The sequence below is a fragment of the Gavialis gangeticus genome, unplaced genomic scaffold (assembly GCF_001723915.1).
Source record: "Gavialis gangeticus isolate Ggan-Ray unplaced genomic scaffold, GavGan_comp1, whole genome shotgun sequence".
Taxonomy (NCBI): domain Eukaryota; kingdom Metazoa; phylum Chordata; order Crocodylia; family Gavialidae; genus Gavialis; species Gavialis gangeticus.
The window spans coordinates 1,432,785-1,450,539 of NW_017729007.1; the positions used below are offsets into that span (position 1 = coordinate 1,432,785).

Consider the following 17,755-nt stretch of genomic DNA (forward strand, 5'->3'; position numbering starts at 1 on the left):
TAGGAACAATCCTGTATATCCCATTTCTTTAGTTCTGTGTTCCAACTTATCTTTACTTATTGTTTTTCTTTTCTTTGATTATTTCTATTTGAACATACTTCCTTTAAATTTTGAACATTAGCTATTTGTGTAAAATGTTCTTTTTTCATTTCCTTTTCCTCCCAAATTTGGAACTTTCAGTATGTAACCTCAGGTGCATTTACATGTGCTATTACTGTAATAAATAATCTAATAAACTCCAGCGCTGTTCGGGCCAGAGTTTATTGCTTCTGGACACAGCATTTACATTGGAGCCTGAGATCACAGCATGTAGAGCTCAGACGGCGCAATACTGGCTAGATGGGGCCTAAAGGGTCAGACTGCCAACCCAGAGCTGCTCCGCCTTGGCTCAACATACTGCAGAGGCTGGCTGGGGCATGAGGATGCTACAGTGCAGGGATAGCAGGAAGCCCCTTATACACTTTCCACTTGAATATTTTCTTCTGTTTGGTGCAGGAATATTTATCCATGGTACAGAGCATTTTGGACTACATGGCAAAGAATTCCTCAATTACCAGACTTTCACATGATGCAGTAATAGACCAGAGCGTATTTTTTTCAGGATGAGTTTATATGTCATCTATATTTAATAGGATTTGTTGCCTCCTGCACAAAAAGTAGTAGAAACCATGCAATCACCCAAAAATTATTGTATTAGTGCCAAACAAACTTTTCACTGTGAGCCTGATGGATACTTTGTGTAACCTCAATACCAGCAGGAACCTCAAATAGTATGCTGACAGTACTTTAGTCAGAAAAGATATCAGCTCAATATTTCAGCTTAATTTCCTTGTCACTCCCAAGTTAAAAGCAATTAAAACATAAGAAAACAATTTCTTCTTACAAAAATGTTCAAGCAGACAACTGAAGAATTTGATGACAAAGTGTCACTTACATTACAAAATAAGTTCACTTTATTATGTTTTACAAAGCAACATCTATCAAATCCTTGATTTTAAAGCTGAAAGTGAAAAGGAAAAAAGGTGTACAAATCTATACCGTTTTCATAAACAAAACACTCTGGAAAATATTTTGGCATTTAAAGTCAATGCCACAAGTGAAAACAAACAAACAAAAACTACTCCAAACCCTTCTGTTTACCCTTATTATAAATATAGTCCTGAGGAAAAATGTCCTGCATTCAAAAGCCTGTCAATCCAGCCACATAGCTGGTCCAATAAGAGATATTACCTTAAGAAATCCTTGCCTCTCTTATAATTTCTGTATCATCACAGCCAGAATAACCACTCTTACACCACTATAAATATAGTGTAATTTTACTTGAAGTGAACAAAAAACCACTTACTTCTGCACTCTTAGCTATAGTTATTCTAGTTTCCTCTTCTATTTCCTTCTGCCTCCAAAGGTGGTTGTTTAAAATACCTTCTTGAAGAGCTCTGGCACTTTTTTCTTGAGAGAGCTGTCTCTGTGTTTCATTACGTTCTTCTTCAACCTAAATCAAAAACATTTTATATATTTCAATATTGGAAAAAATGCGTCAGATAAGTTCCCTTAGTATCACATCTCCTCATTAATATAAAACACGTTCTGCACATTTGCCGGAGCAAAAGTTTTTTGATATTTTTGTTCTATATACATGTTTAAAAAACAAATATACGTTGCAAAGATAGGATTTAATATTCTTTTGAAATAGTCTATTTTAATGGTAAAGTTACATTACAAACACATCTTTATTGCTAATGCATCTTCAAAAAGAACAAAAATGCACATTTTAAGCAAATACAGGCAGCTGGAGTACTGCGTCCAGTTCTGGGTGCCACACTTCAAGAGGGATGTGGACAGCATGGAGAGGGTCCAGAGGAGGGCCACTCACATGATCAGGTGACAGCAGGGCAGGCCCTATGACGAGAGGCTACGGGACCTGAACCTGTTCAGCCTCCAAAAGAGAAGGCTGAGGGGGGATCTAGTGGCCTGTTATAAACTAGTCAGGGGAGATCAGCAGGCACTGGGGGAGTCACTGTTCCCCTGAGCTCCGCCAGGAGTGACCAGGAATAACGGTCACAAGCTGGCAGAGGGTAGGTTTAGGTTAGATATCAGGAGGCACTACTTCACGGTCAGGGCGGCTAGGGTCTGGAACCAACTTCCAAGAGAAGTGGTGCAGGCTCCTACCCTGGGGGTTTTTAAGAGGAGGTTAGATGAACACCTTGCTGGGGTCGTTTGAGCCCAGTACTCTTTCCTGCCATGGCAGGGGGTCGGACTAGATGATCTGCTCAGGTCCCTTCCAACCCTAGAAACTATGAAACTTAAATACCACGTTCCAAAACTGTGAGCATAAATTTGAAAATGGATGCGGTGCACTTGAAACTCCCCAATAAAGCTGAAAATGCACAAATATTGTAATTTCAGAGTCCTGATTCAGGCACAGCTGAAATATATCACTACAGTGTTTTGTATAGAGGTATTTAACTAAGTTATTAATTTTGGAAACTGGGAACACCTTGACTTCAACGGAATGTAAAGTTTAGCACAGTGGTTAAACTGTGATTAACAGGAACGGAGTTTAAAGTGAATCCATGAACTTTGCTGAATCAGGGCTATATATACTTGTATTGAACACAAGTCTTCATCAAATTGTTTATTCTGTAATTTTTAATAAAAGGGACAGATCTGATTCACCAATCTTACAAGTAATTTACAACAGCAAGACCAGTAACACACAACAAGTAAAATTTTTGAAAATATGTAAGTTCCACTGACTTTGCCATCTCAAGCACCAGCATATTAGCCATGCTAATCTATGTTCTGAAGAGATGTAATTTTAATAACTGCTTAAAAAGCATTTCAGGTTCAATGGCCTTTAGAAGTTTATCACACAGTTTCTGAAGCAATAGGTTCAAGGAGATTTCAAAAGACTAATCGTGCAGTGTGGGCACTAGTGGAAGGACAACCAGACTATTTTATTTTGAAACATTTTCTGGGGTGAGCCAATGCTCCGGCTGGGACCATAGCTAGTGGGGCCCCTGGCTACAGGGTCAGAGTCAAACTGATCACCATATTTGGTGTCAGGATGGAATTTTACCCCATAGTCAAATTAGTACAGACTGCGGGAGGATTTAGCTTCCTTTGTAGCAGGGGGTGTGGCCCTCACCCTGGGATCTCTTGAGCATATATTGACAACATTTCATAGAAGCAGGACATTGGCTGCCATGGTTCCCCTGCTTTACCTGTGTCAGGTCTGTGTTGCGTCAGGATTGACAGTAGTTTTATGAAGAGTTTAGATTATGGATCGTGTAGGATGGTTTGGAGCCTAATTCAGGCAGAGGGGTAGGACTAGATGACCTTTGGAGATCCCTTCCAGCCCTACTTTTCGATGACTCTATGACATATTCGTGTCATCCACATTTGTATTCAATAGGTCAAAACAGTTTGGACTAACTGGACACATCTACAAGTATGCCTTAATGTGCATGAACTTATTTTAATGCGCATTAAAGCATCACAAAAACTGTGCTCTTTCACTAAGGTGCACTAAAATAGGCTAGTGTGCCTTTTTCTAGTACTTCACAATGGAAGCCACTTTTACACGTGCTCTGGGGGTGGGAAGGGTGGTGTTTTAATTAAAGCAGCTCTGAGAGCTGCTTTAATTAAAGCGCCACAGCATCTCATGTATCAGCGGCCCTGTGCTTCAAAATGGTGGCAGGGGTGCTTGAACTACAGCTCATCAAACAAGCTTTAATTCAAGTGCCCCAAAGCCATTTGGAAGCACGGGAACACTGATACACAAGACGAGACGCAAGAGGCTCCTGGAATGCAGTAATTACCAGATTCCAGCAGACTCAATTCATCGAGTCCACTCCAATATGTTGTAATTACAGCGTGTTGCAGCAGGCTCCACGATTGTGTACAGGCACCTGGAAGTACTAAATTTAATGCACATTACTAAAAGCACATTAATGAATGTGTAGACGCGCCCACTCAGTATTGGCTCCTACTTCATACAGTAATTGGCAGCCATTTCAGCACTTATGTGAAAGAATCAATGAATGCCCAGAAGACCACACAGCAAATTTCTTTGCACTAATAAGGTCTAACATCATGATGGGGACTTGCTATTGTGTTCTGAGTATAAGAAAGGGCTGTGCAAAACAGCACTGTTTTATTTTGACTTCCGTTTCACCATTTTGAAGGGACAGTGTTTCATTTAGTAGTTTCGTTTCGTTTCTTTTCAAAGCACTGTTCCATTTTGTTTCATCACAACTGTTTCGCTGTTTCAACACATTTCAACATTTAGCCCATAGGCTATAATGGGAAATCATGAAAATGCCTATGACTTGGTCATTTCCTGGCTGATTTGGATGAAAATTGCAGGGACAGTAGCCCCTTCTGAGGGCATGAAGCCTACCAATTTTCAAGGAGATATGTGCAGGGGTTTCTGGGTAACTGCACCTCAAGGTGCTGACAAGCAAAACTCGTGTGACTTTCCGGCAGTGGCAGCCTCCTGTCATCCCGTGCACACATCTGGGGGCCCGCACCTCCGGGAGGACTGTGGGGTTGTGCCGGACTCCTCCTGCGGGTGTGGGCCCCTGGATCTGCTCAGAATGACTGCCACGCTGACTAGGACCAGTGCTGGGTGCAGCCTGCCTAGGAAGACTGCTGCTGCCACTCGTACCAGGCAGCAGTGACAGCCTCCTGTCATCCCACGTGCAGATCTGGAGGCCTACACCAACGGGAGGGCTGTGGGGCTCTGCTGGACTCCTCCCAGGGGTGCAGGCCCCCAGATCTGTGCTCAGGATGACAGAAGGCTGCTGCTGCCACCTCAGACCAGTGCTGGGTGCAGCCTGCGCCCAGCACTGGGAAGACTGGTGCTGCCAGTCCAGCAGTGAGGACAGGGGGAGGCCAGGTTGAGAGGGCAGGCTGAGCTCCGTGGGGCTGGCGGAGCTGGTCAGAGTGAAGCCCTGGCTCTCCCTTCCTCCCGCCGTTGGGTTGCACTCTGAGCAGGTTCACCAGCCCCATGGAGCTCAGCACCATGGAGCTCAGCCTGGCCAGTGGCTCTCCCCTGTCTCCCACTGCCGGGCTGAGCTTCATGGGGCTGGTGGAGCCGCTCAGAGAGCAGCCCAGTAGCAGGAGGCGGGGGAGAGCCAGGGCTGCACTCTGATCAGCTCCGCCAGCCCCACGGAGCTCAGCTCAGCGGCAGGAGGCAGGGAAAAGCCACTTGGCCAGGGCTGTGCTCTGAGCTGCTCCGCCACCGGGCTGAGCTCCGTGGGGCTGGCAGAGCCACTTGGAGGGCAGCCCGGTGGCAGGAGGCAGGGCAGAGCCAGGGCTGCGCTCCGATCGGCTCTGCCAGCCCCACAGAGCTCAGCCTGGAGGTGGGAGGTGGACCACAGCCCTGGCTCTCCCCTACCTCCCACTACTGGGCTACTTCAAAACTCAGAATGTTTCAAAACTTTTTAAACATTTTGAGTGCCCTTATTTCATCCTGAAGCTGTTTCAAAGCCTTTTGTTTCATTTTGATTTCACTGTTTTGAGCTCGAAATGCATCGAAACAGCTCCGAAACGAAACAGTTGTCAAAATTTCACACAGCCCTAGTATAAGATGATGTGAAGGGTGAACTTAAGAATGCACAATATTAAATAGGCCTTAATGTTAAATATCTTTCAACATTAAAGGTCCCAGATAGGTCAAGAGAAAAGATCCACAAGATCACATGTAGACAGTTGGAAAATACATACTTCTTATATGTGATTGCATCCTCACAGGAGGAACAGAAAATGACAAAGGGGAAGGAAAACTGCTTTAAGTGTTGCCAGGTGCATGCTCTCTGCATAAAACATTAGACAGAACACAGCCTCTAAGTGAAGGGCCGGTAAAAGAATAGAATGGCTCCTGACAAGGCCTTACTTTCTTCATTCTACTATTTCTCTCCTGGCTACAGTCCACATAGAAATAAAAAAATAATTCTTAACACTGAATACTAAGGATATCTACTTTTCAGCAGTGTAACACCTGGACTGATCAAATATTTCTGAAATCAAAGTATGGCTTTTTCCAGATTGTTAAACAGTTTCTATTCTGAACACTAGAACAAAATATTGAACTCAAAATACCAGGGAGATAAAAGGCGAGGGTCTTATGGAAATTAGAATATGTCAAAAACCTTAATTTCTTGATGTTCTTAAAGAAGGAAGGCAAAATTCGCCAGCAACTAACAATTCTTAGATTTGAAGTCAAACAGGCATATATGGAAAACTAAAAGTAAAATTAGAAAACTAGTGTACTAATAATGTTGTTCTACTTAATATTATAATGTAAACATATGTAATCAATTAATCATGGGCAAATGAAAGTGTGGAAAAGCTAGGAATAAAGATGTATCTACATTCTAAATCTCCCTTGTACTGGTAGCTGACATCAAAAGTGTACAGTATAACCTCATAAATCCAGCATGGTCAGAACCGAGCACCTGCTGGATATTTGAAAATGCCGAATTTCTAAAACGTAAGTAATGTGTGTAGAGCAGGGGGGAGGGGGGGGCAGCGGCAGAGAGGGAAGCTCGCACACAGCAGCTGCCACCACATCCACCACTCCGCACCACTGCTCCACATGTGGCTGCGGCTCTAGAACTGATAGCTGCTACTCCAGGACCGGCCACCGAAATGCCGGATTTCTGAACATTCCGGATTTTTAAAAACCTGGATTTATGAGGTTATACTGTATTTCTGTCAAAAACAGACACAGAACAACGATTAGAATTTTATCTTCACTTAATGACTCAGAAAATTGAGTTCTCAGAACATAAAGCCCCCAGAAGACTGACAATCTTAAACATGCCTTGGTGCCACAAAAAACAATACCATCTGAAAAGCAGTGGGGGTCTGAGCAGATAAGAAAAACTGATGGGCACTGGGACTGACAGACCCTTTTATGACTTTTCAGCAAGTAATGTAAGCAGTCTGAAAAAAATAGAAACAGACAGAAGAATAAGGTGGGTAGATCTTTGTAAAAGCAACACATATGGCAGATGCATGCCCTCCTAAATGAAGAACTCTTCAGAGCCAGCTCTTGAAAGCGAGAATTTTGCCTGCAAACATTTAGGACAATATTCGGCCAATATAAACGTTCAGCTACAATTTCTTAAAATGTACATTGTTTAAAAGTATTGGAATGCCACATCTGAATTAAAGCTCATAATACAAACAAATATGAAAACAGTGCTGAATTTTGTATTCTGGAACTTAGTCTACTTAACCTGTTTAAGGTGATTTCTCATCGTTCTTAACTCCATTTCTAGACCCCTCAGGGTTAGCTCAAGTTGTTGTTTCTCCTCCATCTCTTTACAGTATTGATCCTCTTTCTTTCTTAGCTGTTCTCTGTTTTTTTCATATAGAATTTCTGAACTCATCCTCTTTTCTTCTTCTTGTTTCAGAGTAAACCTGGAATTTAACATTACGTTAAAAGCAAAATTCATACATGCACCTAGCAGGAATTTTACCTACTGATATTTCAGCCTGTTAAAAAGTTGACAAAGATGAATATACCATATTATGCAGCTTTTCAGAATTAACAGACAATCACAATTTTAAAATTCTGCCACCTTATACTGTGACTCTGAACCAGATTTTAAAAAATTAATTCTAAAATTCTAAGTTCATTTTATTACAGATGTGCAAGTATTTTAAACTTTATGCAACAAAAACAATTTTTATTCCAGACTTATAAAAATATATATTCCAATTATTTATGCAAGCCATCACCAAAATAGAAGGAGCTATACTTTGAATACCTTCAGGGTAGCAGGTGCTATATCTTATACTTTGGGCCAAACCCCCTGGATGTGGACTTGACATGATCTTTTCTATGGAGATTACAGTAGAGGTGGATACTAACTTCCCTCCTCAATGCTTCTGTTCTTCTAAAAAGCTAAATTATCCAGAATACCAAATTAGCAATACAGACCAAAACAATTTGAAGCAGAGTAATTCAGCTGGACAAAAAATGGAAGTCCAGACACTGACTGAGCAAAAATCCACACTGATAGACCAATCTAGCAGAAGATAGGTTCTATCAAATTGAAATACATGAATATTAGATTGCTTCATAACCCCAGATATCCCTCTATGTGGAATACATAATGACTTACATATTTACAGTAATTATAAATTAATATTACTAGGAAAGTAATGCTGTTATTTAAGGCAAAACTAACCAGTTTTAAATATGGTCTTTGTAGTAGTAGGCTGATATTACATCTTGTAAATAGTAAGCAGAATACATTTTTCCATGCAGTTATTTTGATACATGTAGAAACAGAAAGAAGTAGGGCTGGAGGACTTCCATAGGTCCTAGTCTAGTCCAGTGTTTCTCAACCCATGGGTTGCCCCCAAAAGTGGGCTGCAAGAATATATGAAAGGGTCACGAACAAACTTTAAAAATGGACCAGCAAACTTTAAAAAAGGATTCCACTTTAAAGAAGAAAAACATGGAAAAAAGTTCCAGTTTGCAAGGGGCTGCTTGGGGCTCCCTGTGCCCCACATACCCACCCCCTGGCCCTACACACTGGGTGAGGGCTCGGGTCTGGGTGCAGGGGGCAGTGGGTTGGGAGCGGGGGTCATTTTGTTGGGACTGGCCATTAATGTTTACAAATGAGTCCTGGTACAAAAAAGGTTGAAAACCACTGATCTGGTACAATCACCTGCCTGAAGCAGGATTATCCCTAGCCAAACAATCCTATACAAATCCACTGTCTAACCTCTTAGCAAAACTACAGTCAATCCTAACACAAGACGTGACAACATAACACACTAACCTGCCAAAAGTAAAGCAGAGGGACCATGATGGCCAATGTCCTGCTTCTGTAAAGTTTGCTAATATATGGTCAAGAGATCCCAGGAAGAGGGCTATTCCCCCTGGTGCAGAGGAAGGCAACAACCTTTCCAATCCATACCAATATGACCATGGAGTAAAATTACTTCCTGACCCCAAACATAGTAATTGATCTAAAAGCCCTTTACCCGGGAATCTCCAGGTTTAAGTCCCAGCAGGAGCACTGGCTAGAGTCAATGTTCCTTTGACCCCAGTCAGAGTTCCAAGCCTCAGCTGTAGCCAACACCTGATATCCAAAGAAGAATGAAGGCATCTCAAATAAACTTTAGAAAAGTCTTGTTAGGTCTTAGCAAAGCTCTAACTTTAATATGATGAAAAATGTGACAGCCTGGAAGTACAACATAAATCAAATTTTTATGTTAATAGAAGCAGAGGCTTTATGGAGAGTTTAGATATTTTTTCCCCGAATACTTAAATCTAATCAGGAACAAACAGAAGCATAACAAAAAAAAGTCAATTTAGAGTCTATGTCTACATTTTCATGTTGGGAAGATAAATCATTCCTGTGTTTGATAACCATTTAGTTTTAAAAAAATGATATGTGACAGGAAAAATATCAGACTCTTCACTATTTCAACTCTTAACTTTATAGAAGAATAAAATATCATATGCCAAAAACACTACAATGTGAAACAAATCTGAACTACAAAGATAAAAGTTTCCTTGCAATTCTTACTGTAGCTCTGCTAAAGGACAGAGTCTCATTAGAGGGGCACCAGTACATTGGTCCAATATCAGATCAGCACCGATATAAAGAAAATTGATTGTATCAGAAATTGGCTTGATGTGGCCAATAATTTGGCTGATAAATGCCCATGTGTGCGCCCAGCCTAAGCATAGCACACGGGCAGCAAGGAGCACAGCCTGGCAGCATGGAGAGCTACATGCAGCTGGTAAACCTGGTCTGGTAGAAGGGGAGGAGGAAGGGAAGCAGTATGGGAGGCAGATCAAGGCCCCTGAAATGAGGGAGGGAGTGGGGCATGGGCAGGAGCTGCCCAGCCGGGGCGGGGCGCGGGATGGAACCGCAGTTCGTCCATAGGGCACAGGGTTGGCTCCCGCCACTGCACACACCCTGGGATGGCACGGGGTGTGGGGCATGTGCCCCCAGATCTGCGCCGGGGGGGTGGGCTGCCACTGCAGACTGGGGCCAGGGCTGTGCCAGGCTCTACCTGACGTGTGGGGGCTGCGCTCGAGGTTGTGCTCAGGGCGAGCGGTGCTAGGAGGCGCTACGGCAAAATTTGGGGTGGCTGCAGCCCCCCCATATAACCTCCCTCCCAGCATTGCTGCCACCTACCCTGAACACAGCCCAGCTCAGCCCAGTCCCCACTGGTAAGAGCCCAGTGCAGCCCTGGCCCCAGCCCCCCCTGCCCAGATCTGCAGGCACACCCCCCCCATGCCCTCCCAGGGTGCACCCAGAGGCAGGAGCCACCCTCGCCCCATGCCCCCAGATGAGATGTGGCTCTGTCCCATGCCCTGCCCCCCCTTGGCAGGGCAGCACTTGTCCCTGCCCCAGCTCCACTCCCTCACTATGGAGGCCTTGATCTACCCCCCATGCCCCATCCCTTCCCCCTCACCATCTACCACAACAGACTTAACAGCTGTATCAGAAATCGGACCAGTATCAGCCGATATACCTCCTTAAAAATTGACAATTGGTATCGGCCCCCAAAATCTCTATCAGTGCACCCCTAATTCTCATGAATGCAACACTGATATTCATGTCTTTATTATTTCATGTAAAATAGATATTAAAGTATTTGTCATTAAAATAAACAATAGTAAAGGATTTTGTTAACGGAAAACAAAAAACTACTAAATTTTGGTATCAAATCAAAGCAACATTTCAAACTTGAATTCATCATATATACAGCGCATCTACTTTAAAAGCCATCCTATTTATTGTAAGCAACAACTAAAAACTCCATTCAGATCTATTCCAGGGACACTGGTCTGCTGAAACTTAAAACTTGACTTTCCTTATTTAATTTCTCTTCCTCATGTGTAACATATGAGTCCTCATTAGGACTTCATTCTGGATACCAAACACAATTCTTAGTAACCTATATGCAAACAGAAGGAAATAAAATTGCAAAGACCAGAGCTCACGATCTTCCACTGTTATATTCTCCATGTTCCTTTGCTGCCATCTCTTGTTAAAACTATATTAAATAATCATTTATTTGGGGTACAGAACTTGTCATTTTCTGTTCTCTATAAGACAACGTGTACATGCACCCATATACAAATAATATTAATATGACCAATTTTTATAAATGAGAATTTTTCTGAAACTGAAAACACAACTTAGTCTTGAACAACTGTTGTGAGACTCAGCAAAAGCATATCACCACACACACCTTTCATGTAAAGCTGTGCACTGGATCATTTATGGTTAGTTGGTAATAAATTCAATGGTTAACTTAGGCAAAGAGGAGAAGGGCGAGTTCCTAGTATACTAACCAAGAAGGAAAGGGTCATGTGGGGTGTGAAATATAAATTGAGCAAGATGGTCAAATCAAGAGAGAGAAGAACAGCTGTTATGTTTTACTCCATTCCTCCTTACTTTATCTCACAAATAAGTCCCTCATGTCCCGGTTGAATACAATATACTGTAGCACTACAAACACTTTTATAGCACTATAAAAAGTCACACAGACATGTGTACCCCCTGTAGCACTACAAAAATACCAAACGTGTTACAAAAATGTTGTTGGATGAAACTGCAACTTGCATTTAGTAGTGCTACACATTAGACATGGACAGGGAATCTTGTGGTCCCCCTGGCACCCCACAGCGTTTTCCTCTCTCCCATACCCTACTTCTAGAGAGGTGGAAGGGAGAGTAAGGTGGACAGTTGATGAGAGCCACCTGAGTTGTCATTAGGGGCTAGAGAGTAGTAATCCCTATGAGGCTGTTCATCTTTGGTCAGTTACAAGGCTGAGCAATCCCTTATTGTGCCCCCTAACTGAAGACCATGCTGCTGCATGCCTTTATACAGATTTTGTACCCTCGTTGAAGGGCTCAGCAGGGGAGGTGGGATGTCTGTCTCTAAAGCTACACGTATGTCCGTCTCTGTCCATAAAGCTACTTTTCTATAGCACTTCAAAGTGCTGCTGCAATTGTAGTGCTACAAATGCTAAGTTTGTCAGGGGCCTTACTCACTTTCCAGGCTTCTAGTGAAATCAAATTCTAGTGAAATTTCCAGTGAAATAAAATCTTCTGAATTGAAAATTCTTGTAGGAAAGAATTTCCCAAAGGACCTACTGTCAAGGTAAGAAGTTTTCTGACCAACCTTTCATTTGATTCTGCTAGGTGCTGAGAACTCACCCAAATGAGTTAAGAATGTGGTTAAAAAATAAAGGCATCTCATCTCACACCTTCAATGCCTGTCAATATTTGTGTTTTCACAGAACAGTGTTTTAAACTGTTTACAAGAATTTAAAATTCCATACTTGAGACTGCTGACATCGCTTTCCCATTCCATTTTCTGGTGATCCAGTCTGGATTTCAATTCTCTGGTCTCTTCCAATATTAACTGTAGTTCTTTGTTTTCATTCTCAAGTTTTCTTACTTTTCCCAAGAGCTGGGTATAGCGACCCTTTTCACGTTCTATTAGTCGTTCGTATCCATGAAGTATGTTCTGAATTTTCAAGAGAATAACAGAATCTATTTGGGAAGACAAAAATATGTGCAGCTTTCAGTTAGTAAAAAAAAAAGAAAAAAAAAAGCAACAGAAAGTTCTTTCATTTCCATTTCCAAATACTTCAATTTCTGGTATATGGATCATTATTTACATTAAAAGCAATGTTAATACCTTATTTTAGTTCACTTTCAAACATATGATCAAGATTACTCCTACATATAGACAAAAATAATGTTTGAAAATGTGTGTGTGTGTGCGCGCGCGCGCGCACGCATGTGTGTGTGTAAAGATGGCTTATATTTTTAATAAAAGAAAACATCTTGCTGTGCTTTAGCCAGGGTCTACAGAATACAGATCGACAGTTGTGATGTACTTCTAAAGCCATATTTCTATAGTCTCCCTGCTGAGCCTGTGACAACTGCCAACACAACAAGCCCAGCTCACTCACTCCCACACACTGCACAACTAAGTCTGACAATTTAACTGGACATATGGCTAAGAAGTAACATTTCTTTGGCAATATCTTTTATTAGGCTAACTGTATAGTTAAGAGACATGTTGGTCCAACATACAGCTAAAAGCAATCTTGAGTTCTCAGACAATCTAACAACATATATAGCCTAACTGAAAGCAGTTCTTTTAGGGGTTTTCCAGGGGTTGGGCTTTAATTAGAGCAGCTCCAAGAGCCGCTCTAATTAAAGCACCTGGAGCATCACATGTACCAGTGTCCCCAGACTGAAAAAATGGCAGCGGGGTCACTTTAACTAAAGTTTGTCAAATGAGCTCGCCTCACTGCATGTGTATAGTTGCCTTTTCTTTCTTTGGCGGTAAGCCCAGGCTCAGCAGGGAACCAGTATAGACATGGCTTCGAGGCAATCTTTCCCAGATCCTGAACAGAGGAAGTTCCTCTCCAGTTAGTTTAATTTAGAGCTTTCGAAGCACCTTTTTCCAGTGTACAGGAAACAGAATATGGGTGAGAATCTCACCCTGCCTTACAATTTGAATCAATGCTTCAGACCACTATAGCTTTTAAGCTTAAGGAGATGACAACTCCAAGGACAAAGTAAAAATTTAGAATACTTAGCATTTGGAAACCTAGTTTGGTTGAATCTACAATGATATTTCCAAAACAAACTAATAAAAAAATTTGAATTTTCCAGACAACTCAAATTGACATTGTGCCTGATTGCTATAAAGATCAGATTTTTCTTTACCTTTACTGTCCACAGTAAGCTGTTCTATCAGCAACATTGCCTCTTTGTAGGTTGTAGTAGGCAACTCTAGGTCCTCAGTAGGCGTGTCAGAAGATTGAGTTAAATCATCTAAATCATCTGCAACATCCCTGGATGTAATCTACAAACATTATATATTTTTATGAAGTAAAAAAAGAATTTATTTCTGACCGTTATCACAAAAACAAGCATTCCTGTCCATTCTCTTAACTATTTTCCGTATGTTTAGTTTCAAGTGTGAAAAACTAAACTTTTCACAGTCCAAAAAGCAATTAGCACCTCTGGTGAAACCCCATGCTTATTTATGGTAGTACGTAAGCATTTCATTTAACTTGGTATTTTTTATTTAGAAAACTGTTTTACCATACCGTATTCTTCTCATTCACTGATTTGGTTCCGGGTCTAGAAAATAAAAATAATTTTTGATGTTGTAAGCTGATGTTAAAAGTTCAAGTTTTGCAAACTTTAATTTATTTAATAAATGTGAATTCTTTTATGATTTAGTCCTGTATAAAATGTGAAGGAAAGCTAACAGAATAGTGATGGGCTACCACCAGGGCTACTGAACACATTGCTTTATTACTGAATTTACCCAGATACATGACAAGGTTCCCGCCCCCGCAATCAGCATAGGGGAAAAAGTCCCTTGTCTTACATTTGCATACAAAGAAAACTCATTAAATATACTGTCCATCACTAAACTCTGCCAAAAGCAGCACGTACTCAGAAATGGAAACTAACTATGAAACTGATTAAATGCAGCCAACACTAAGCATAACTAAAAAACATATGGCCCATATTGAGCAAACATACCAACAGGAACCCACCACAAGGATAGGTTAGCACAGCGTGCCTGAATACTGTATTCAGTATTCAGCATACTGCATACTGTAGAGCTCATTAAGCTCAATCTCACTCAATGCCAAATCTCTTTCAAGTCATGGTGAGCCACTACAATGAATACATTTTTACTTTCTCTTCACTGCTACAGCTGACATGCGCCTTTCCTTCTTCATTTCCAATGATTCTTGTTTCTTCACCTGCCTTAAAAGTTTGGAAAACATTACCCAACGGGGCCCCAAACAGTTCATCTAGAATCCATCTGCTGCCACCTCTCTCAGCATGTTACATATGATTAATGTGACCCTGCACTATTGTTTTACTACAGGCACTCCATAAACATACTTTTAAGCAACAATTTTGTGCCTACTTACATGTAATATAAACTATGCATGGCATTAGTCCAAAGCCAAAAGGTTCCTGATTTACCATATAGTTAACTGGGCTGAGTCCCACCAGAGTCAATAGTTTCAAAACACGGTGACCCTATACCTCAGAACTATTAAATATGTATGTGTACTTCAAATACCACCCTCCAACAAATGGGGGGCTGATTAGCACCCCCCAATCAAAACTGAAACTGGGTGTTTTAGTCATGAGTCCTGGGACCCTCCAAAATTTATATGCAGATGAGGCACACAGCAACCTGGCCTGGCTTCATCTTATGGAGGACAGGGCCACACACATCATATACAAGAGGCTGAAAGATGAGGTAACAAGGGTGATTCTGGCTGAACTGTTTGGAGTCTCATTTCGTGATGTTTGCCATACATTCAAGGCTAGTGAAGAAACAGGAATCATTAGAAATGGGAAAGAAAGGCGCAGCTCAGTTGTGGGAGTGAAAAGCAAGTTGAAATATTTGCAGTGTAGTGGCTCACCATAACTTGGAAAAGAGTTGGAACTGAGAGGGACTGCACTTAGTGGGTACTACTATGCATCTTATTCAGGTGGGATGCACTAATTTATTCTTGTGCTAGATTCCCATCCACATGTTTGTCCAATATGGGCCATAATGTTTTATAATCATGCTCAGTGTTGGCTACATTTAATCAAATTTATAACTGGTTTCTATTATTAAGTATATGCTGCTTTTGCCAGCAGTTTAATGACACCCAATGTATTTAGTAAGGTTTTCTTGTATGTGAATGTAAGAAGAGGGGCTTTTTTCCCCCATGCTGATTGAGGAAAAAAATCTTTGTCTTTTTATTTGAGTGGGTTCTGGGCTGGTCTTCATAGAGATCCCACCTGCCTGCATGCTTTACCCAGCACCCCTGGCAGTGGGTGCAGGGTTGACAGGCCTGGTGCTTGGGGAGCACGGCCAGATTCAGCAGCCGCATCATACTGGCTGCGGCAGCAAGGAGCCACCGATGCCAGGGCTGCTGGGAAGAGGATTTTAGCTCTGGTGCCACCTCAGCCTCACTGTATGCCAAGGGGCGGTGGGACTGGCTGCACTAGGGCCCAGGCTGGTGCCCACACCTGGGCTGGGTAGGGCTGAGGGACCTGCCACAGGCAGATAAAATCTCCTGTTCAGCTAGCTTCAGCACATGGGCCAGATTTTGCCATCCCCTGCTATGAGTTATGAAGCCACAAATGCTTATCTTTCTAACCCTAACGGTCTTACTTTGAAACAAAGTAAGACAAAATTGCAAGACAAATAATTCTCTGCATAACAATCTTGTGAATCTGTGTAATTAGGGTACGCAGTACCCTAATAGGGTGCCAATTGCACATGAAGGTGTTACAAGGGAGGAAAGCTAAAAGTTCAGAGCTGAAGCTCTTCTTCCCTTATTTTGTTTCTCCTCATCTGCCTACCTTTTCTCTTTTCCCTCCATGAAAAAGGATGACAGAGAGAAGACGAGAAAAAAAGGAAGTGGAGCAGAAAGAATAGGGTGAAGGTTAAATGCTTCTGAACACAGGGAGACAAGAGAAGTTGGAGATGAGGGGGCAAAAGGAGAGTTTTCAATTCCTCTGCTTCTGTTTTCTGGTTGAGAGTACAACAGTGCTTAATCAGCATCATAGCAAAAGGGGAGTGACTGGGGCACCAGCCCTGGGTATGGAGTTACAGGAAGACAAAAACAATAGCCACTGCAGTGCTGGCCTGACCGCTACCAGCAATACAGCTACTGATGCTGCCCCATGCACCAAAGTTCACCAGGTCACAGAAGTGCCACTGAGCTTAACTGTCCTTAATGCCTGTCACAGGAGGGGAGAATAGTCATATACTACAAGACTTACTGTACTTCAGAAATTCCCAGAGTCATAGGTAGATTGTCACAGTGTCGCAGAGCACTTAGGTGCCTTGCGCCTGAGAACAAGGGGGAGGCGCAGCCGCCAGTCACCAGGGCAACACAGGTGCTGGTTGCCAGGGCAACCAGCAAAACCCCCTGACAGGAAGGGGCAGGGCTTAGCCCTTCTTAAACCCAGGCAGGAGGCTAGGGTGGCAGTTCCTCCTCTGGCAGCCAAGGAGTGAGGAGCTCAGCCAGGGCGGAGAGAAGGCCAAGGTTTGGCTGCATGAGTATCTGCAGGTTGCTGCTATGAGCTGGAGTATTTTTGCCTGGTAGGGATTAACTGTTGTCTGACTGGATGGTTTAGCTTTATGTTATAGCTCGGGGGCTTTGTGTTTTATGTTTACTGTTTAACCGGAGGACCAGGTGAGGCTATTAGGGGTTGGAGAAGGCCTCATAGGGACTCCCCAGTAGTGTGGGGGTTCCTGGCACCAGAGAAGGCGCAGTATTTTGCAGGGTGCATTGGCCTAGCCCCAAGAGTGCGGAGGGGCAGCAAGGAGCCCCGAGAGAGAGACAGGGGGCAGCAAGGAGTCCCGAAGGCAAAAGGAGGGCTGAGACATAACAGGGCCCAAATCAGATCACACCAGCACTATCTGCAGGCTTGGGCTGTGGTGTAGGAGAGGAAAAGGAGCCTCAGATAGCGCCCCCAGTCATCGGGGTGCATAGAAATAGGCAGCCTCCTGCTAATTACAACAATCTGATCATTAAATAAGATCAAGGTGTGGCAGGCAAGTAAGGAGGCGGTTGGCCCATTGCAGGAGGGCGGAGCCATACCTGGAGAGGCTCCAATAGTGGCACCCCTGTCACACACAGATACAATTATTTCAATTGTTACATCTTTCAATGAGGTTTACTATTAAATACGTTATATTTC

General features: G+C 42.6%; 1 protein-coding gene across 1 annotated transcript in view; it reads right to left on the reverse strand.

Moving 5' to 3' along the window:
• ANKRD26 (ankyrin repeat domain 26) overlaps window positions 1-17,755 on the reverse strand; it is a 147,582-nt gene that overhangs the window by 45,701 nt on the left and 84,126 nt on the right. Inside the window, exons 24-28 of the mRNA XM_019509242.1 lie at window positions 14,125-14,158; window positions 13,739-13,877; window positions 12,334-12,547; window positions 7,248-7,431; window positions 1,346-1,492 (exon numbers count right to left, since the gene is read on the reverse strand). Coding sequence (XP_019364787.1) covers window positions 1,346-1,492; window positions 7,248-7,431; window positions 12,334-12,547; window positions 13,739-13,877; window positions 14,125-14,158 — 718 coding nt within the window. The remainder of the gene's footprint in view (window positions 1-1,345; window positions 1,493-7,247; window positions 7,432-12,333; window positions 12,548-13,738; window positions 13,878-14,124; window positions 14,159-17,755) is intronic.